This window comes from Panthera leo, chromosome A1 (genome assembly GCF_018350215.1).
Source record: "Panthera leo isolate Ple1 chromosome A1, P.leo_Ple1_pat1.1, whole genome shotgun sequence".
NCBI classification, from domain to species: Eukaryota; Metazoa; Chordata; class Mammalia; order Carnivora; family Felidae; genus Panthera; species Panthera leo.
In genome coordinates, this window is record NC_056679.1 from 28,428,355 (window position 1) to 28,450,777 (window position 22,423).

Here is a 22,423-nt window from a genome sequence, read left to right on the forward strand (position 1 = left end):
CTCCTTTTCCACAAGTATTTTAACATATTTTTTAGGGTCTAATAATTCTGGCACCTAGACTATTTTTAGAACTGTTTTTATTGATTTTTGACCACGGATCACATTTTCTTCTCTGTCTCATAATATTTTATTGTATGCCAGATATTGTGTATAAAGGAACAGTAGAGATTGAAGTAAATGATATTTACCCCAGAAAAGGGCATGTCTCTGCATCTGCTAAGCCCCATGTAGGGAGTTGGAGGTGTGGTGGAGGTGGGGGTGGGAGCATGGGAGGAGGGAGTGTGAGGTGAGTTGGTCTAATATGTGCTTGACTTGGGACTGGCCTTTGTTTTAGCTTAGTTGCATTCCATTTATCTCTACCTTTAAAGGTTTTGAGAAAGACATCAGGACTTTCTTTATAGCAATGTTCAGGATGTGAATTCTGGTGAGATTCCAGAGCTTTCTTTATGGTTTATAGCTGAATCTCTAGCTCTACCAGCCATGGCTAATCTCTCTTAGCTTTATAGCTGCATCTTTGGATTGCTGGGGAGTTTAGTCATTTAGTCCTGTATTCTGCTTTCTCCAACCCAGATCTCCTTTATCCTGTTGCCCTGCCTCCAGCCTCCAGAGGACATGTCAGTGAAGGCCAGGAGTGCCCCAACAGGATTTATCTCAGCTCTTCTGCCCTAATGCCTTGAGTGTGACTGCTCCCTAATACCGTATAAGGCCATGAAGTGCCTTGGAGGGATTTCTGTTGCTTCTGTCCCACTCCCAGCCTTCAATGGGTTGTTGCCTTGCACTAAGAAAAGGTCCAGCATGCTTCAGGAAGAATCCTCTCAGTTCTTGCCCTGCGCCTGGTTTTTAGTGTGCACTCCTGTGTACTCAGTGAGGGCCAATGGGAAAGAGTTGGTGGGTAGGTTTAGACTCTCTTTGTGGCTAAGGCTTCTCAGTAGACTAGTTCATCGTGTCAGCTCGTGTGAGGCCATTGTAAGTTTTAAAATTCAGTTTTAAAGTTCAGCTTGCTGGGGCGCCTGGGTGGCGCAGTCGGTTAAGCGTCCGACTTCAGCCAGGTCACGATCTCGCGGTCCGTGAGTTCGAGCCCCGCGTCAGGCTCTGGGCTGATGGCTCGGAGCCTGGAGCCTGTTTCCGATTCTGTGTCTCCCTCTCTCTCTGCTCCTCCCCCGTTCATGCTCTGTCTCTCTCTGTCCCAAAAATAAAAAACGTTGAAAAAAAAAAAAAAATTAAAGTTCAGCTTGCTTATCCTGATACACCTATGGCAGATTCTTCCTTCTCCTGCCAGTCTACTAGGGGGAAAATTAGCTCTGGGTCTCTTCTCTTCTTGAAAGTACTCATTACTTTCTAGAATTTGGTTCATTCAGGTTTCTTTGTATTCTTAGCTGTATGATGGGTTTTAAGAAACTGTGATTTGGTGGGCCCCCAGGGTGGCTCTGTCGGTTAAGCATCCAACTTTGGCTCAGGTTGTGATCTCGTTGTTCATGAGTTCAAGCCCTGAGTCATGCTCTCTGCTGTCAGCACAGCATCTTCCTCGGGTCCTCTGTCCCCCCCTCTCTCTATGCCTCTCTTGCATGCAGTCTCTCTCAAAAATAAATACACATAAAAAATTATTAAAAAAAAAAAAGAAACTGTGAGTTTTACAGATCTACTGCCTTGTTCTGGTTGTTAGGTTGAAAGTAAAATTCTGTTGCAATTCTCTTCATCCTAACTAGAAGTGGGAGTCAGGAACATTTATTTTTAATATTTATTATTTAATGATTATACCTAATCATATTATTATACTTGATAGGTTTTCTGGGGGTAGGACTAGGGACTTAAATCTTGAACAAGTTGTTATGTTTACCCAGAGAAAAATTAACAAAATAGATTTAAAACACCTTACATGATACTGGTATGTGATAATTGAAGAAAACACTCATTTTTTTCCCCCTGATTCCTGGATCTTATCTTATTATGAATGTAGCTAACTTTTACAATTAACTTTTAAAGTGAGGAATAATATCCACTCTTGATAGATGATAGGAAGACTGATGCATAGTTTGGGTTCTATATGGAAACATCTATTTGAGAGGGGGAGGATTAGGTTTAAAATTTTGTGTGTACTGTTTCCTAGATAAGAATTTCTTCCCTTCTTTTTCTTTTCTTTCTTTATGTTTTTTTTTTTTTTTTAGATGTGTGAATTTCTGTAGTCATTTAACTGCTCCAGATTTCCTTGACATTATGGGAACGATCATTTCAACCTTATGGGTATACTGTAAGGATTGAATGAAATAGCTTATGTGACATGCATGGCATCGTGCCTGGCACATGGTGCTCAATAACTATATGAGTCCCTGACACAACCATTTCCTCAGTCTCCTGATTCTGTTCCTTCTCATTTCCCCATTATCCCATGTCTGTAACACAGTTGTGTATGGTTATTACTAAAGGCTGCTATGATTCTGCTTAAGAGATATGCTAAAAATATTTTCATTGTCATTTATAGTCTTACCCTTAAAAAAAAATGAATCTGGAATGCATCTTCTCTAGATTTGATTTTGAATTTGCTCCTACTTAGGTTGTTTCCAGAATCACACGTGGTGGTGGTAGGCTCTTCAAAAAAGCTTCAATATTCTTTTAAAGGCAAACACTTCATGTGTTTACAGTGTGGAAAGAATGTTGGCCTTTCAAGTCTCACCTAGACAGGAAGCATCGTCATTGCCTGACAGCTCTCAGCAGGGGATAGCACTATCCTTCTCTTCTTTTAACTTAAACTAAGATGCCATAGTCTCCCTCCTATTGGGGGTCTGCTAAAATATTTTATTGAAGCCCAAATGCTAAGTTATTTGGGGGATCTTATTAAGTAAGAGAATGTATAATAAGACTATACTAGCTTTAAGGATTCAAGGGATCTCAGTAATAATATCAATTTTAAGACTTACATGCTTTGAATGAATGTATTTTCATATTTTGCAAATGACTAGGGGGCAATACAGCAGTGGCTGGCTCAAATCAAGTTCCAGGTATAAACGATATCTGTTTTTAAATATAGCAAAACTATAAATTGCCACCAAAAACCCCAGAAAAGCAAACAAAGAAAAACCCTCAACATTTTATGGCTTTATATACTTATGATTTTTATTGCTGTTTTCATACATCTCTTATGTAGTCAAAATTTTTCATTTCTTTTGTGTTTAGTTATTAGTAGCTTTCCCTTTGAAATTTATCAGAAGAGAATTTATATTGAAAACTGTTGGATGGTGTATAGGCTCCAACTTTCATTTTCTGTGCTTGCTATCCATTCATCATTGTTCCCACCATATTCATAATACAAGTATCCTTAGATATATTATTGTTTGTATATCAAAATGACGGTAGCACGTTTTACCCACTAGGAAATACTAACGTTGTCTCTACTAGTCTTTTGTATGAGCATCGGTACCCAGATGTAAGGAAAAGACTATTTGGAGTTTGTTTAACTTGAAGTAGGAAAAATGGCTGAGCTAATAAGTCAACCCAAATCTTACATACCCACATAAGCATTACATGTTGCTACATATTTATTAGGTTAGATATATTTATTTATTAATGAAACATGTTTTTGTGCATCTACTTACTATATTAGGTTCAAATATCATATTCTTTAAAATATTTCTCCCTCTCTCAGACTATTTCCAAGATGGGAAACTTATAATTCTTTGACTTCACTCTTGCTATTACATGACTGATTAGAGATTATGGGTTTTTGGCTATGAGAGAACGTTGATAGGTTTTTTTTACCTCTTTTGGAGTTACTTTTTATTTTTATTTTTATTTATATATTTTTTTAACATTTATTTTTTGAGAGTCAGAGAGAGACAGAGCACAAGCAGGGCAGGTGCAGAGAGAGGGAGACACAGAATTGGAAGCAGGCTCCAGGCTCTGAGCTGTCAGCACAGAGCCCGACACGGGGCTCGAATCCACAAAGTGTGAGATCCTGACCCAAGCCAAAGTTGGTCGCTTAACCGACTGAGCCACCCAGGTGCCCCTCTTTTGGAGTTACTTTTTAAAATATTTTGGGGCACCTGGTGACTCAGTTAGTGAAGCATCTTACTCTTGATTTTGGTTCAGGTCATGAACTTGCGGCTTGTGAGTTTACGCCCTGTATCAGGCTCCACGCTGATAGTGCAGAACCTGCTTGGGATCCTCTCTCTTTCCCTCTGTCTCTGCCCCTCCCCTGCTCGCTCTCTCTCTCTCTCTCTCTCTCTCTCTCTCTCTCTCACACACACACACACACTCTCTCTCTCTTTCTCAAAATAAATAAATAAACTTAAAAAAATATTTTAAAATATTTTGACAAAACAGATGAACATAGGGGAAGGGAAGGAAAAATAAGTGAAAACAGAAAGGGAGGAAACCATAAGTTCCTCTTAAATACAGAGAACAAACTGAGGATTGTTGGAGGGGAGGTGGGGGGGGGGTGGGCTAAATGGGTGATGGGCATTAAGGAGGGTACTTGTGATGAGCACTGGGTGTTATCTGTAAGTGATGAATCACTAAGTTTTATTCCTGAAATCAATATTATACTATATGTTAACTAACTTGGATTTAAATAAAAATCAATAAGTAAATAAATAAATAATATTTTAAAATATTTTCAAAACAGTATTTTGTTGAAGTTTGATACCCTCTTACTTTCCTATCCATATTTATGCTTCAATTCAGCTCTTCGTGTTTGGGTATTCAATATTTTGTTAAGGAAAGGAACTTTAGCTATTATTATCCTCTCTAAAACTCATTTCATAACCAGGAAAATAGGACCACAAGAAAGAGGTCAGAAGACTAATTAATTAGTAGCAAAGCCCAGATTCCCTGACTTCCGTTTGGTTTTCCTTTTATAGTTTGCCACAGTATCTCTGGCTACTTTTCTTTAGAGGAAGTCCTGTAATGAAAAGAAGAATGGTATGTTAGATAATTCTTTTGGAATTTAAGAGTGTGAAAAATATTGAAAAAATTGAAATCACTGAGACATGGCAGTCATATTTTATTTCTTTTTCAGAGTTATTCAGAGCACTGAAAATCAACTGTTGTCTTTTAGTAGTGAAGAAATAAAAATCACAATGTTGGACCACGAACCCTGATATTCATATATAACATCTATTTGATAGAAGTAGTAGAAATCCTGTTAGCTGGCAGAGATGCAATAGACTGAGAATATTCTTAAGTGGAAATCTAAAATTCAATTTATGTATTTATTTAAAATGTTTATTCATTTTTGAGAGAGTGTGAGTGGGGAAGGGGTAGAGAAGGAGGGGGACGTAAGATCCGAGCAGGCTCTGTGCTGATAGCAGTGAGCCCAATGTGGGGGTCGAACTCAGGAACCCGGAGATCATGACCTGAGCCGAAGTCAGACCCTCAACCAACTGAGCCACCCAGGCGCCCCTAAAATTCGGTTTAAAACTACGTGAAAACAGCATTACTTACGAAAGCAAAATTTCTTAATTCCTTGGCCATCTGATTGAGCTGACAAATATATTTTGTAGTCTGTTGTCTGCTTCTCATTGAACTATTTCTGTCTTCACAGTGTTGGGCACAGCAGGGTGTCTTTCTAGCTGCAGCATCTAGCCCAGTCCAGTGCCTGGCACAAAGCAGACAAAGGAGTTGTACTGTTCTTCAGTTTTATTATCTAGGTCTTGTCACCTCCTGCCTTGACCATTATAACTCCCGCTTATCATCTTAGTCTCTAGTCTCTTCCCTGCAAGTGCTGAAGTGGATAATTGAAGATTTTTGCTTTTTTTGTCTGAAAAGTGAATCTCAAGGCTTAGATGAAATTGTCAGCTGTTGAAAAGGGGTTCCTTCATGTTTTTGTTCTTGAAGTTAAACTATATTGAGTCAAGCTGGTATTTCTTTTAGTGTTTGCCTTAAGAGGTGACGCTCCAGGGCGGCGGGTTTTCAATAGATGCCTTCAAAGTCGACTTCAGAGTTGTATTTCTGCTTCCTTACATAATCTTCTTGCTGCAGTCAGCGGACCAATTATATGTGAGGTCATTTAAGGTTTACTGGACACACTGAACTTTTATCCAAGCAATTAGCACCCACAAAGGTTTTCTGCAAGAATTACAACATTGTACTCTTAAAATGATGGTTTTTGGCATAAAGTCAACAGTGTGAAAGGTTTTATGGGGGAGGGGGGACATTTGTAAATAATTTTAAGAGGTTTGAGAAATTCATCAGCATGTAAATGACAGAATAGCATGGAGAATCTATGCCATTTTTTTGTCTGTAGATAATGTGGAACAATCATTGTGGCACTCGTCAGTTTTAATGAATGACTGACAAAGCTTACACATAAGGCCTCCAGGAAGGTGTTAACTAAGGTTTCCTTACAGAACAGAAACTTATTATACAGAACTTAGCAGAGCCTCCAGTCCTTAAGATTTACCCTATTTTCAATAGCACAGTAATTGCCACTCATTACATGAAAATTTACTTGGAGAAAAGGATTTAATTTGAGATTTCTTTATATAAAATAGAGCCTTCAAAGGGGAGTGTCCCATCAACTTTTCAGGCTCTGTAATATGACCTGAAGTCTTCTCCAGCTTGTCTACAGCAATCTTTATTCAGTGCCTAAATTTTCTTTAATCTTCTTTGTCTTGGGCACCACACTGAAGATAACATTTCTTGATGCATTTTGTTGCTTTTTATTTTCTGTTTAATGACTGTTGTTGCTTTCTGCAACTTTCATTGCAGATGTACAATTTTTGAACTGTGTAATATATAAATAGTCTTCTTCAGGTGTATGTGGTAATACTTTAACCGTCACTTATGACATTATTTGAATGAAAAAATGAATTCAAGTAGTAAACCCCTAGCTTAAAACTCACATTTTAGTGGATATCTAACACATGTGATAGAGGATTAATACCCTCAATAGACAAATATATCTTACAAATTGATGAGAAACACCATATCATCCAGTGGAAAATAGGCAAAGGATTTAAATAAGCATGTCACAGGAGAGGAAATCCAAAGGACCAATAAGTATATGAACATATGTTCTAACCCTGCTTAATAGTTAGAGAGATGTAAATTATGCAATATCAATTCTATGCATCACCTGGGCCAAAATTCAGAAGTATTATAATGTCAAGTAACTACAAGGTTGCAGGGAAACAGTGTTGTCATTCGTTGTTGGTAGAAGTCTGAGTTCATATGGCTTCTTTGGAAAGTAATACTGTGGTAGCTATTACAATTAAAAATATTATATACCTTTGGATGTAGCAGTTTCTTTTTCAGGTTGTATTCATTAAAGAAAAAAGTCAGTATATAAAGGATATTTGTACATAATATATATTCCAGCATTTTGGTGTTATTGATAGTGACCAAAACTAGAGGCAATGAGTATATCAGTAGAGAATGGTTGAATAAATTATTGCTTACCCATATTATGGAATCTTCTGCAGCTGTTAAAAAAGAATATATTTATATCTGTGGACCTTGAGATGTCTATACCATATTATTAAGCAAAAATTGTAGATTGCAGAGTAGTATGTAAAGTATGATACTATTTTTTTTTTTAAACAACTTAAACACCTTTTGCAGGTGTATTGCATGTCTTTCTGTATACAGAGAAAAGTGTGGAAGGCTATACTCCAGGTTCTTAATTTTGAGTTTTATGGTGGGGGGGGCATTGGGTTAGGAGTAAGGCCAGGAATGATAGGGATCAAGAGAGATAATTTTTCTTTTTACATTTTTGGATTTTTTTTTCTTTGTTATAGTAAGCATATATTGGATTGTAATTTTAAAAATAGTTAATAAAACCCTCATGTTTAAAGTGAAACCTGATTAAGGAATACATCTATTATAACTGCTTTTTCTGTAACCTGACTCATAAAAATAAAAAGTTCATGCTGTATTCTTAAATAACTTGGACTCATTTGACAGGACCTAGAAATTCTTGGATCTTCTGAGATGTGTTTATAACTAAAGGTTATTCCTTTGGTTTCATTTTATGTTTTTGGTTGTTGTAAGTCTTGTGATGAATATGACTAGCTACACTAAGACCAACAAAGATGTCTTCAGTGAATTATCACAGTGTAACAGTGTCTTATCGATAAGAACTTTATAAGAAGCTGAGTTGCAAATTGAATTTTGGGGTTAAATTGTGATGTATTGATTAGTCAAAATATTCTAATATATGTTATGTATCATATTACAACTTATCCTGTGTATCACAGTTATTCTCTGCTTCCCGTTTGGCTGTTATTACTTTGCAATGTGGTTTTTCAAAAGAAATATAATTTTTTGTTCCTATTACAAAAATAAAACATCATCAATACAGAGAACCTGGGATACTGAGAAACGAAAGGATAAAACTGAAATCATTTATAAGAACATTGTTGACATTTCAATGTGTTATTCTAGTCTTTTAAAAATAATATTAGTAAGTATAATTTACATACAATAAATTTCACATAGTTAAATGTACAGTTTCACAAGTTTTGACATAAGTATGTAACCATGAGACATCACCGTAGTCAAAATATTGATCAAATAAATTCATCACCCCCCCAAAGTGTACCTGTGCCTCTTTAGAATATCCCCTGGTTCCTCCTTTTTCTGGGAATGGCTCATCTGCTTTGTAGATATATTCAGATTTCCTAGAATTTTATATAAATAGAATTCTGTAATATATACTCAATTTTTGTCTAATTTCTATCACTTCGCATCATTATTTTGAGATTCATGTTGCGTGTGTCAATAGTTTATAACTTTTTATTGCTGCTTAGTATTTCATTGTATGGAAATAATTGCAGTTTGTTCATTCATTCATCTGTTGATGGACATCAGTGTTATTATTTTGAAGCTCTTGAAACAAAGCTGCACTGAGCATTCATGTATAAGTCTTTATATGGCCATAGTACTTTCTTTTTTTCTTGTGTAAATACCTAGGAGTAGAATGGCTGTATCACACAGAAGATGTTTAACTTTTCAAGAAACTACCATTCTGTTTTCCAAAGTAGTTGTGTCATTTTCTATTTCTGCCAGCGATGTGTGAGATTTCCAGTTCTTCCACATTCTTGCTAGCTCTTGGTATGGTCAGTCTTTTTAATTTCAGCCATTCTGATAGGTGTGTAATGGTATCTCATAGTGATTTTAATTTGCATTTCCTAGTGACTAGAGATGTTGAACACTTATTTATGTGCTTACTTGCCATCTGTATATCTTTGGTGAAGTGTCTGTTTAAATCTTTTGCCCACTTTTTTATTGGGATGTTTGTGTTCTTTTGAGATTTGAGATTTCTTCATACATTCTGGGTAAAAGAAATTTATCAGATATAAGATGTACAAGTATTTTCTTTCAGTGACTTGTCTTTTGATTTTTTTTTAATTGAATCTTTTGAAGAGCAGGTGTTTTAAATTTTAGTGAAGTCCAATTTATCAGTTTTTACCTTTATGTATTGGGGTTTTGGTATCATACCTAAGAAATCTTTGTCTAACCAAAGATCATAAAGATTTTCTTCTTTTTTTTTTTTTTTCCTAAATGTCTTCACAGTTGTATACATAATTTACATTTTGGTCTATTATCTATTTTAAGTTAATTTATTATATATGGTATGGGTCAAAGGTCATTTTATATAAGTATGGATCAAAGTTCATTTTTTGCATATAGATACCTAATTGTTTCAGCACCGGTTGCTTAAAAGACTATCATTGTCCCACTGAATTGCCTTTGTACCTTTGTTCAAAATCAGTTGTCCATATATATTGTGAATCCGTTTCTAAACTGTTCCATTGATCTCTTAGTGTGTCTTGACACCAAAGTCTCACTATCTTGATTAATATGGTGTTACAATAAGTCTTCAGATCAGGTAATGTTCGTCTTCCATCTTTGCTTTTTTACAAAGATGTTGGCTATTCTAGGTCCTCTGCATCTATATGATTTTAGAATCAGCTTGTCAGTTTCCACAAAAAAGAACTGTTGGGATTGGGATTGCATTGAATCTATTATCATTTTGGAGACACTTGATATCTTAATAATATTGAGCTTTCCAATCCATAAAGGTGTATCTCTCCATTATTTAGATCTTCTTTAATTTCTTTCAGCAGTGTTTTGTTGTTTTCAGTGTACAGGTCTAGCATATATTTTGTCAGAGTCATCATTCAAGTATTTATTTTTTAATGTTATCGTAAGTGGTATTGTTTTTTAATTTCAACATAGAAGTACAATTGATTTTGTATATTGATCTTGTATCTTGGCACCTTGCTAAACTCACTTGTTCTAGAACTTGTTTTGGTAGATTTCATCACAGTTTCCGTATAAACAATTCTGTTATATATAAATAAAGGAAATGCTACTTCTTTCTAATCTGGAAGGTGTGGTTTTTTGTTTTTTGTTTTTGTTTTGGCCTTACTGTATTTGTTGGTACCTCCAGTAAATGTTGAATAGAAGTGGTCAGAGGAAGGAATATTATTGTCTTATTTCTGATCTTGGGAGAAAGCATTGAGACTTTTACTCTGACGTATGATAGGCATAGGTGTTTCACGTTCGTTGTGTATCAAGATGAGGAAGTTTTCTCCCATTTGTGCTTTGCTTAGAGATGATTTTAATCAGAAAGCTATATTCTATTTTGTCAAATGTTTTTTCTGTGTTCTTGGACACGATAATGTGGTTTTTCTTTTTTAGTTTGTTAATATGATGAATTATATTTGATCGATTTTTAAGTGTTAAGCTAACTTTGCACTACTGAAGTAAATCCCACTTGGTTGTATTGTGTTGTTGGTTTTACATATTATTGGTTTTAGTTTAAGAAAATTTTGTTTGGAATTTTTGCATCTGTATTTCTGAAGGATATTGATCTGCAGCTTTCTTTTCATCTTAGATCCAGCTGCTCTAACAAAGCATCATAGTTTGGGTGGCTTATAAAAAAACCTGAAATTTATTTCCCATAGTTATGGAGGCTGGAAGTCTGGAATCAGGGCACCAGTATGGTAGGGTTCTGGCAAGGCCCTCTCCTTGGTTGTGAACTGCTGACCTCTTGTATCCACACATGGCCCAAAGCGTGGAGAGACAGAGAAAGCTTCTGTGTCTTTTCTTATAAGGGTATTAATCCCATTATGAGGGCTTCCAATCACCTCCCAAAGGCCCCGCCTAATACTACTGATCATATTGGGAGTTAGGACTTAAACATGGGAATTCTGGAGGAGCACGAACATCCAGTCCATAATACCTTCCTTGTGATATCTTTGTCAAATTTTGGTATTTGGGCAATGATGATCTTATAGAATGAATTGGGAAGTATTTACTTCTTTCCGTTTTCTGACTGAGTTTGTATAAAATTGGCATTTTTCCTTAAATGTTTGGTAGGCTTCACCTTGAAGCTGTCTTGACTTGGGGTTTTCTTTGTGGGAAGGTTATTCACTAATTCAGTTTCTTCGTTAGATATGGTTATTGGGGTTACCTTTTCTTATGTTAGCTAAAAAAAAGCTGACTTTTTAAAGGAATTTGTCTTTCAAGGAATTTGTCCATTTCATCTAAGTCTTGGAATGTATTGGCATAAACTTTTTCACAATATTCACTAATTCTCCTTTTAATATCTGCAGTATCTGTACTTCATGTCAACCCCAATCTCATATTCCTGATTTTGGAAATTTGTATCTTCTCTTTTTCCTGATTAGTCTTTCCTGATTGGTCAATTTTATTGATTTTTGTCAAAGAACTTTCTTTCGGTTTCACTGATTTTTTAAAAATTATTTTGTTTTGGGGCACCTGGGTGGCTCAGTCAGTTAAGCGTCCAACTTTGGCTCAGGTCATGATCCCACGGTCCATGGTTCGAGCCCTGCATCAGGCTCTGTGCGGACAACTCAGAACCTGGAGCTTGCTTCAGATTCTGTCTCTCTCTCTCTCTCTCTCTCTCTCTGCCCCTCCCTTGCTCATGCTCTGTCTCCCTCTATTTCAAATATGGATAATAAAACCTTAAAAAAAGTTTAAAAATTATTTTGTTTTCTATTTCATTGATTTAAGTTCTGATCAGTAGAATTTCATTTCTTGGGGTTTCACTTGCTCTTCTTTTTCTAGTATCTTAAGGCAGAAGCTGAGGCCCTTAACTTGAAGTCCTCCTTTTTCTATTTTTTTTAATGTTTTTTTTTTGATAGAGAGAGACAGAACGTAAGGGAGGGGCAGAGAGAGAGAGAGAAACACAGACTCTGAAGCAGGATCCAGGCTCATAGCTGTCAGCACAGAGCCTGGCTCAAACCCATGGACCATGAGATCATGAAAGTCAGACGCTTAACTGACTGAGCCACCCAGGCTCCCCAATCCTTCCTTTTTCTCAATACAGGTATTTAGTACTATAAAATTTCCCCTAAGTACTGCTTTAGTGGTATGCCATAAATTTTGATACATTGTGGTTTCACCTTTGTTCAGCTCAAAATTCTTGGCAATTTCCCTTTGGATTTCTTCTTTGACCCATGCGCTATTTACACGTGTGCTGTTTAGTTTCTAAATATTTGGAGATTTTCCCAAAGATCTTTTTATTATTAATTTCCAATTTAATTTAATTTTGGTCAGAGAACATAATTTTATGAGTCGAATCTTATAAATATACCCAGTATTTTTTAAAATGACTATATTTTGGAGTGCCTTGGGCTCAATTGGTTAAGCCAATGACTTGGTTTTGGCTCAGGTCATGATCTCACAGTTCATGAGTTCAAGCCCTGTGTTGGGCTCTGTGCTGAGAGCATGAAGCCTACTTGGGATCGATTCTCTGTCTCTTTCTCTCTGCCCTTCCTCTGCTCTCTCTCACTCTGTCTCTCAAAAATATAATAAACTTCAAAATAAAAATAAAAATGACAGTATTTTGTGGGGTACCTGGGTGGCTCAGACAGTTAAGCATCAGGCTTTAGCTCAGGTCATGATCTCACAGGTTGTGGGTTTGAGCCCATCATCGGCTTTCTGCTATCATCACAGAGCCTGTTTCAAATCATCTATTCCCCTCTCTCTCTGCCCCTTCCCCCCGCTCTCAAAAATAAAACATTTAAAAAATGACTATTTGCATACATCATTTAAGAAAATATTCTTTGTTGCTATTTTGTGACCACTTCCACAAAAACTATATATGATATAAATTTTCTTGTGTCAAGTATTTTCTAAAACTTGACTTTAAAAAAGTAACTTAGCTTTTTGTGTGTGGAAATAATACATTTATATGGTTCAGAAGTCAAAATAATATAAAAAACTGCACATTGAGGAATCTCAGTTTCACTCCTATTTTCATCTACATTACTTGCCATGTTATTAGTTTTAGGGGTATCTTTCCTGTATTTTTCTATGCAAGTACAAGAAACACATGCATATATATTCTAACATCTCAACACAAAAAGTAAACAACTTGACAATCATTGTGTATGGATATGCTTTAATATATTTAATGTATATTGATGTGTTTTTCTAGTTTTAAGAAAAACTGAATAACTTCTCTATGCTGAGTACTGTGCTGGCCAATATTGTACTTCTCATTTAATTTTGATTACAGCTGTATTGGATCAGACTCCTCAGTCTACATTATAGATGAGTGGCTTTATGTAAACTGAGGCTCTCTATGTATGCAGTGGTTTCCTTTGACACATTCAGAGGACCTTTTGTATTCATTTTGCTGTTCTTGGTGCTAAGCATATATAGTAGATCCTTAATAAATGCAGCTGTGTGAATGATGTAATTTCTTAGTTCAGTTAGCCCGTGTGGTAAATAACGAGGACTTAAGTTCTAAACATAACTGTATTGTGTCCCCTCCTCTCATGTTTTCTCCCTTGTCCATTATATCCAAGTACAGAATGATGTATGATAGGTGACAGTTTAGTAAATGAGCATGTACTTGCAGTGAGATTCATTGCGATTCTTTTGAAATCTCTCATTGTGATGAGGTAGCAGGAGTGAATGCAGGGGAGTGTGGCAGGCCTGTGTTGAGATTCTTTCTGAGCTATTTTGTAGGACGACTATGGTGAATAAGATGAAATGCCATGAGAAGGTACCTGACATAAGCTCTACTAGTCAGGGATATGGTAAATATCGGGTTCATTCTCCTTTATCTCTTCGGGGTGGGCTGTATGTAGGCCCAGAAGGTAGTTTGAGTATAAACTCGGAAGCCCATTCATTACCACCGAGTCCACACTGTACATACAGCCTGCTATCTAGGACACACACCAGGTAGAGGACTTTGCAGGCGAGGATAAGTCTTCAGTATCCTTCCATTCGCGGTTCTCACTGGCTGAGGGGTTTGACATGGTGCTTTACCTGTAATCCTCATACTAGCCGTTCTTGTTAAGTATTATTACCTTTATTTTGAAAATAAGAAAAGCCCGGAAGATTCAGAATTCTTGTCCAAGGACACTGATAAAGGACAGGATGAGAAATCACAACTAGATCTGTTTGGCTTCAAAGGCTTTTTTGTTTTGTTTTTTTTTTCCTCCATTATATTATGTTTCCTCTTCGGATGCTTAGGAAACACCATTAGTTTTAAAGGATTTATTATAATGGGATGAGAACTTAGCATAATTTTCTGAAATGTTAATTTTAATCTTTATATATATGACAAATTGAAGTCTGTGGAGGGAGAAAATTATAATTTGGATTACTTTGATAGACTTATTTTAAAGTCCTTGAATACGCCCGGGCAAAAATAGTACACATTTTTTTTAAAACAAGTATCGGCTAGGGATTGAATAAGGAATGTAGCCCAACATGAACCAGATGTTTGATTTTTACATAGAGAAGGAAATGTTAGACTATAGGATCAAGCTCTCCGGTATTATTTGGACATCAGTTTATCATTATGTGGACTCCTGGAAGGTAGCATCTTGTGCCTGAAAACAATGAAGTCAGGGATTTCTCTTGCGCACAGGGCTGTGTTTATATTAGGTTATGCGTGGCAGTTTGGCAGTTTGTTTTGCAGATGTTCGTAATGTACAGTCTTACATCTTGTTTCTATTTCTAGAATGCTTTTAAGTATGACTCATGTTTTCTTGAGGCCATCCTAAAAATACAGCTAGTTTCAAGCATTAATGTAAAATACACCACAGACACCACACGGCACTACATAATGCGTTCTCTCAGTAGTTTAATGTAATTTTTTGACAAATTAAATATTTTCTTTGACAAAATATACTATCCTAAAATATGAGCAAGTGGAAATGGGAGGCTTTTTAGAGAAACAGCCCTCTCATAACATAATATAAAATAAAATGAATTAGAAATTTCAATAAAAGGAGAAAAACATGGTATCGTTGACATCCTCAAAAACCAAGAAATAAAATTGATGGCCAGAAAAGCAACTCCATTAAGTTCAATGGAGCCCCCATGAGGCACACACTTGTAGGGAAATTCTTGGATCTGAAGGTAGAGCCTGTTAAAAAGATTTTGGAGGGGCAATAGGACATAACGGCTATAGTGCAAACTTTGAACTCAAACACTGAGATCTAAGTCTTGGTTTATGCACATACCAACTCAAGACTGCACCTCAAGAACTTTGATTTTCTTATTTGAAAAACATAGGGAATGAATATTTAATGAAGTGCTTATATGACACTTAACTATTACCAGTCACTGTTCTAAGTGCCTAACTTAATCCTCATAATAACCTTATAAGTAGGTATATTTATTATATCTGTTATACAGATGGAGAACCTGAACACAGAGAGTTTAAATAGCTGATTAAGTTTACATAGCTGGTAAACAGCAGAGTTGGGATTTGAGCAGTCTGGCTTGATTCCATGTCTGTACACAGTATAGTCTGCTAAATCCCAGGGTTGTCATGAGATCCTGTATGAAAAGTCATTTGTATTTTGTCTGGCACATGAAATGAATGCACTAAATTATAACCATTATTATTACTGTTTATTGGGTAAAGAAAAATAAGGGAAAGGAAAAACTGTTCTTGAAGATATGGCATTGACTGCAAGGCCAGCCACACGATTCAGAAGCTGCTTATACATATTAAGAAAATTATGTAGAATTGGAATGTGATGATGAGAGCCTTAGATATTCTGACATCTAACATCTCAGTCTACAGGTAGAACTTAAATCACTCTTGAGTTGCCTCCCTAACAATGTCATCTTTCAGAAAATAGGGGAAACTAAGGGGAACTCTTCCTCTGGGCTTACTTGTGACTAAATAGAAATAATGCATTTGTGGCATGCAAGCAACAGAAACCCTGAAAAAAAAAAAAAACCCACACATGTCAACCCAGGCACAGTATTTCTCAACAAGGGTGCCATTAACATACTGGGCAGATGGGACTGTCTTGGACATCATATGTAGAATCACTAAATGTCAGTAGTGCACCCAGTCATCCCTCGTCCCCCAAGGCTTTGCAACAACCAGAAGTACCCCGGACATTTCCAAATGTCTCTGGCGGGCATAGCGTGATGGCGGTATTGCCACTAGTTGAGAACCACTGCTGAGTGGCAAGAGGAAAGGAAGGGATTGCTGAGAATTGTCAGATGTGCCTTAGGCCAGCGGTCCTCAACACATTAGGATCACGTCGAGTGGAAGAACACCTATGAGCATCCTCGCAATTATACTCAGTTCCTAGAATTCCTGCTTTAAATAACTATGCCTTTCTCTCCTACTTAAGAAAGTACGTGGTATACAAACTGCTCTGTAAATACAGGCATAATTGATGCTTCTTGACTTTGCTAAAATATATATATTATTCCGAAACCTCAGCACTTTATCGACACTGACAACTTAGGAGAGGCAGACCTCACATTTGATTAGGAACTGGTGCCTTCAACTTTAAAAAAGCCTTGAAAATGTATACAGTTCCAAGGTCAAGGCATTCAAAATGGAATGGAGCTATATAGAACTAAATGGAGACTCTGTAATTATGAATAGTTACAACAGTTATAGATAATAGACAGTGGAAGGAAGTTGAAGAGACCAACTTGGCTTTACCTTCTAGAACTTTGGAAATGTCATATTTTAAGTAGTCAAGTCCAGGTAATGGAAGGTCAGGCACATTGCCAAAGCTGAATACAAAGGAGTGACACTGAAGTGTAGAGAAGGCCTGTGGCCAAAGTAAGTGAAGATTTGTAAAAATATAAAGAAAGAAATCCCAGAAATGTTTATGTTTTTAATTATGTATTTGATACCAGTGTAAGAAGAGATAATAGATCTGCAGGATAGGGAACATTGTGTAATTTATGATAGAGAAGTTAGAACTTAACTTTTATCTTGTGTCATCCTTAAACAGCAAGCAGACTGACTCATCTTGAAATAAGAAAGAGTAGACTATATATCACAAAGGTGGATTTAAGCCTGAAGTAGGAAAGGAAATAGTTAAGTGGACATTTGATAGTTATAAATGAGGTTGAATCTCCGATCTCGGGTGAATTGCTTCCATTGCATCATGAAACTCCTTGATAGATTCTCAGAGGTCTAGGTCTCAGAGCAATGTTTCTCAATATGTTTTTCATTATTGCTCTACTAAAGACATTTACCTCCCCCCTCCCCATTGTCTTTCCCCAATCTCATGAAACGTCAGTACCACAGATATACCGTATATCTTTTATGCACAGCATCCCTTTAGTGGACAACAGACCCTTGTCATATCTAAGAATTCTTTTCAACCCCTCTTTAACTTCAGATTTTGCCCCCTTGGGGTGATATGCTCCCTATGCATGTTGTAGAGGATTCATAGAGGACAGGAGAGAAACCAAGCACCTCTGATCAGGTGTTGAGTCTCCTTATTTTTAGACATAGAGGCACTTGATTTGGGGAGATTACAAGATGCTTTGGTGTGATCCCAGTGACATGATAAACCAAGCAGGCTGCCCCAAACCTTGTTCTTGACCGTCTCACCCTGATAAAGAAAATCAGAAATTTATCTTTATTTTTTCCAATGATTAAATGTTAGCTTTGGGGGATGGGTTAGGGGGATACTACCCTTGTAATGTGCTGTTGAAGGTGGTCGGGGAAGCATAGCTTTAGCCTTGGCAGGTGTTCTTAGTTTGAATTCTTTCATGGCCTCACTGGGTGATTAAACAAAGTGTAAAAAGTATGGAATATATTCAGTACATGTAAAGGACTTTTAGGATACGTGTGTGTGTGTGTGTGTGTGTGTGTGTGTGTGTGTGTGTGTTTATCTGTAAAATGCAACACAATAATAAAGCAAACACTATAAGCCATGTCCAGTATAGGAACTAGAATATTACCAAAATCATTGAAGCTATCTGTGAGAATCTCTGATTCCATGCCCAAGTGTCCATTATTCTCAGTTTATCATTCTCTTGATTTTTTGCTTTTCAAGCACTGTTTTATTACATGTGTATGTATTTCTAATGAATTCAGTTTGCTAGTTTACTGAGCGTTATCAAAAATAGCATCATATGGGATTTATTCTGTGACTTAATTTTTTCGCTCAATACTATACCTTTAAGGAATTAATATTGTTAGAAGTAGTGGTAGTGCATTCTGTTTTTGTTGTTATGTAATATTCCTTCATGTGTATTTTATCCACTAACAGTCTCCAGTTGTATTTTTATTTTTTAAAGAATTAATAAGCTATATTTTTCTTTGTTGTATTCAGTTTGTTTTGAATAACACTCCATGATTATTCTATATGTCTACCAATGTACAAGGGCGAGAGTTTTTCTTATGTACCTAGGAATGCACTTTCGGGGTCACTGAGTGATTTACAAATGAGCAAACACAAATTAATTGTGTTAATTCAAACATTTATAAAATGCTTAGGCAGATGAGCAGATTGACAGATTTAATAGTAGACTTAGAAGGGCATTGAATGAAGTAGTCTTCTATTCCCAACAGTTGCACACGTAAGTCTTCAAACCTTCTAACTGTGAAGTTTGAGAGATCTCACAACCCATTGCCAACTTAAGTTATAATATAGTTTTCTTAAAATTTTCAAGACTGTGATAATCATTAATTGTCTGGGATGATTTAGTCATGTCCCTTTTAGAACAAAAGCATTGGGCTATAGAATTGTGATAATGATTCTAATTCCTTATATCACCCTTGAATATCACTTGTATTTCTTTAGTGACACTTAAACGTGACCATTCGAATGTTCTTGTAAGCTTTTAAATGTGATATCAAAGGCACCTGGGTGGCTTATTAAATTAAACCTCTGACCCTTGGTTTTGAGTCAGGTAGTGATCTCCCAGTTCATGGGTTTGAGTCCTGCATCAGGCTCCATGCTGGCAGTGCAGAGCCTGCTTGGGATTCTCTCTCTCTCCCTTTCTGTTTGACACTCGCCTGCTCATGCTCTCTTACTCCCTCTTTCTCAAAATGAGTAAATAAAGTAAATAAATAACAAGTGTGATATTATGTGATTCTTTGTGATATCATAAGCTTTGTCCTGTTTTAACATTGGTAACAATGGTTTTAAAGCAGTAAAGCAGTGTGAGAATTCACCAGGTCAATGTATTGATGAATATGTGTGTTGTTCATGTATATAGAGAGATAGACACACTTTTTAAAATATAATACACTATACGCCTTGATTGCTTAGAGGTTTATAAGTAGTAGTCTGATTGGTATTTCACTTCATCTTGTTTTTTCGTGCTTGAAGTTTCAGACTCTCTGGCTCAATCTGTAATTCAGCATCTAAGATGGATGATGCAGAAGGATCTTTTGGGGCAAGATGTCTTTCTCATAGGACCTCCTGGGCCTCTTCGACGCTCTATTGCTATGCAGTACCTGGTAAGCAATCAATTCTTATGGATTCCTAAGGGTCTTAACTTTGATTGATTGTGTTCTAACATAAATTAAGATTAAGAATTTACAAAAATATCAAGATTGTTCATTACTTGAAAAAAATTTTAATGTTGAAGGATGCTTTCTTTAATAAGGAGTGTGGAATAAGTTATTTGGGAAGCAGATGTATATTGTTCATAGCTTTAGCAAAATTTTGTTGTCACTAGAAAGTTCTCAACTTCTGGTAAAAAAGAAATACAAATTCAGGCAATGAGTAGCAGATAGAATCAGCAGCTATGAGGTTACAAAACAAAACTTAGTTTTATATTACATTATATAATATTATATGTTGTATTACATTATTATATGATTTTATGTTATATTAATTTCATATTATATATTTTATATTTATATTACTCAAGAAATATCCTTTTTTCTTTTTTAAATTTTTTAAATTTTTATTTATTTTTTTAAAATACAATTTATCGTCAAATTGGCTAACATACCGTGTGTAAAGTGTGCTCTTGGGTTTTGGGGTAGATTCCCATGGTGCATCGCTTACCTACAACACCCAATGCTCATCCCAACAAGTGCCCTCCTCAATGTCCATCACCCATGTTCCCTTCTCCCCCATCCCCCCAACAGCCCTCAGATTGTTCTCTGTATTTAAGGCCCACATTTTAAAAAGCCAAATAATTCTCTTGACTTTTTGTTGTTATATGGTCTTTAAGGAGAGCCTACAGTTTGTCAAATATCTCTTATATGTTACACAGTTTTTTCCTTCACATAGATGAGAAAACAAGTTTATGAAATAACTCACTCAAGCTTTTTTCCAGCTAGTAAATGATAGAGCTAGACTTCAAGTCTTCTTTCTGACCTGTTATCCTCTTACATGTTTGTAGTTTTCTGAATACAGTTGTGAAGTGAGTTGAAATATTAAAATCTCAGTCCAAATAAGAAAAAATTGTATAAGACCTTTTCCCCCAGTTTGCCTGCATTAATAGGCATTGCTGTATTGATGGGAGGAAGATTGCCATCAGGTGAAGTTGTTCTGTCTGAAGATATTTTTTAGGATGAAGGGGAAGAACTTTACTTTAAGCTTCCTTGTGTTACTTGATATTGAAGAATTGATTTCTGTGCTATTTGAAATATGCTTCATGTCCTCTTTTATTTCAGTGGTGAATTTATTTTGGTACTTCCAAAATCATGTAGGGTGAGGATGATCAAAATACAATGGACAAATCAGAACTTAACTCTTTCTAGCCCGTACCTTCCATATCTTTTATTTGCTTCTGGAATGAGCTTGTGAGGTATAAGGGGTCATCGTAGTATTATCCTCATTTTATTGATAAATAAGGCAAAAGCGGCTTGCCTAAGAATGCAAAGTCAGCTACCGAGAATCCATTCCGCCTGGTTCATTTCAAAGACCATAATATCTCACTCTGATTTTGTTTCTGGGCAAGATTCTGAAGCTTGTTAGGAATGTGGAATGAGAAGGGCTAGGACATTATAGGTGTCTTGTGGGTTCAAAGATGCAATATAACCTGTATCTTTAAAAAAAGAAAACAGCAACAAACTTTAAATTGTGAATCAGAGCTAAGGCAGCTTAAGGATGTGGAAATACACATAAGAAAACAGTAGCCTAAGCTGCCTTGCAAACTCTGCCCTGGGTACTGTTGCTGTTAGATATAAGATCCCATGCTAAGTAATATCCAGAGTAGATGAAGTCTTTACAGGCAGAGATTTGGGGGCATAATTTGATAGTTGTGTTTACTTTATATTTAATTTATATAGAAGGAGTTGTATAGATAGCTCAACAAACTCAACACACCCCTGCTGCCTCCTCGATCTGCTGCTCCTGGTACTGTTTGAACTTGCTCATACCATTTCTGGGAAGCAGCATCTGAGGAGACGTTGGCGTTTGTCTTGCCTGAGGAACCAGGATTATATCTTCAGTGTGGCAGTTCAGGGTGTTACTAGGTACAGTTTAACAATAAGAGGCATCGCTTTGTCAACCAATTTTGACAGGGTTTTTCAGTGATCACATTCAGCCAATCAATGAAATAGACATGAAGGTACCAATGATATGTTAAGAAACAAAAAGGAGGCATCTGCTAAAAAGAGAAATTGTGTCTTTAGTCCAAAATTGTGCTTTCAGAGGCAATTCATTCTTATTTAGAAAAATATTGTTTGGTATCAACACATCTTTACCACTATGGCGTGTGTTTTCTCTATTTAAAATGTTTTCTACTTTCCATACATACTTAAATTTATAGCGCATGGGAACAGGCATATTTTATAAAACCAAAATGACAACTATGATATATTTTTATCAACATTATATGGCAGAGAAAAAAAATTCTGTTGCGTGAAATACCCTCTTTTACCGTTAATGGCGTGCTCATTCAATTTTTTCCCTTATACTTCAGTAAATTAATTTGTTCTCCCTGTTTAATAAGAACATATTGTATGCCTTACTCAACTGGAGAACATCATTGTTTTTAATTCAATGTTATAAAACCAAGGCTAATGTTAAAACCTGTTTGTATATGGTTGTCACATGCAGGGAAAAATGACGTTAGGGATGGATAAATTATTCTAAAAGAAATGGATTCTGGATGATTTCTCCTTCAAATCAAAAATGTTTGTTTTCTATGAAAGAATTCTTTTTTTCCCTCTCCTCCTGCTTTCATCCTTCTTCATCTTTCTCCCCCTGCATAGCTATCTATGTATGTCTTCCTTCTCTCTTCTGTTGACCTG

General features: G+C 36.1%; 1 protein-coding gene across 2 annotated transcripts in view; it reads left to right on the plus strand.

Moving 5' to 3' along the window:
• The window catches only part of VWA8 (von Willebrand factor A domain containing 8), a 370,895-nt gene that overhangs the window by 27,304 nt on the left and 321,168 nt on the right, over nt 1–22,423 (plus strand). For both annotated transcript variants that reach the window (XM_042927004.1, XM_042927013.1), the window contains exon 3: nt 19,539–19,669. In XM_042927004.1, the coding sequence (XP_042782938.1) occupies nt 19,539–19,669 (131 nt within the window). The remainder of the gene's footprint in view (nt 1–19,538; nt 19,670–22,423) is intronic.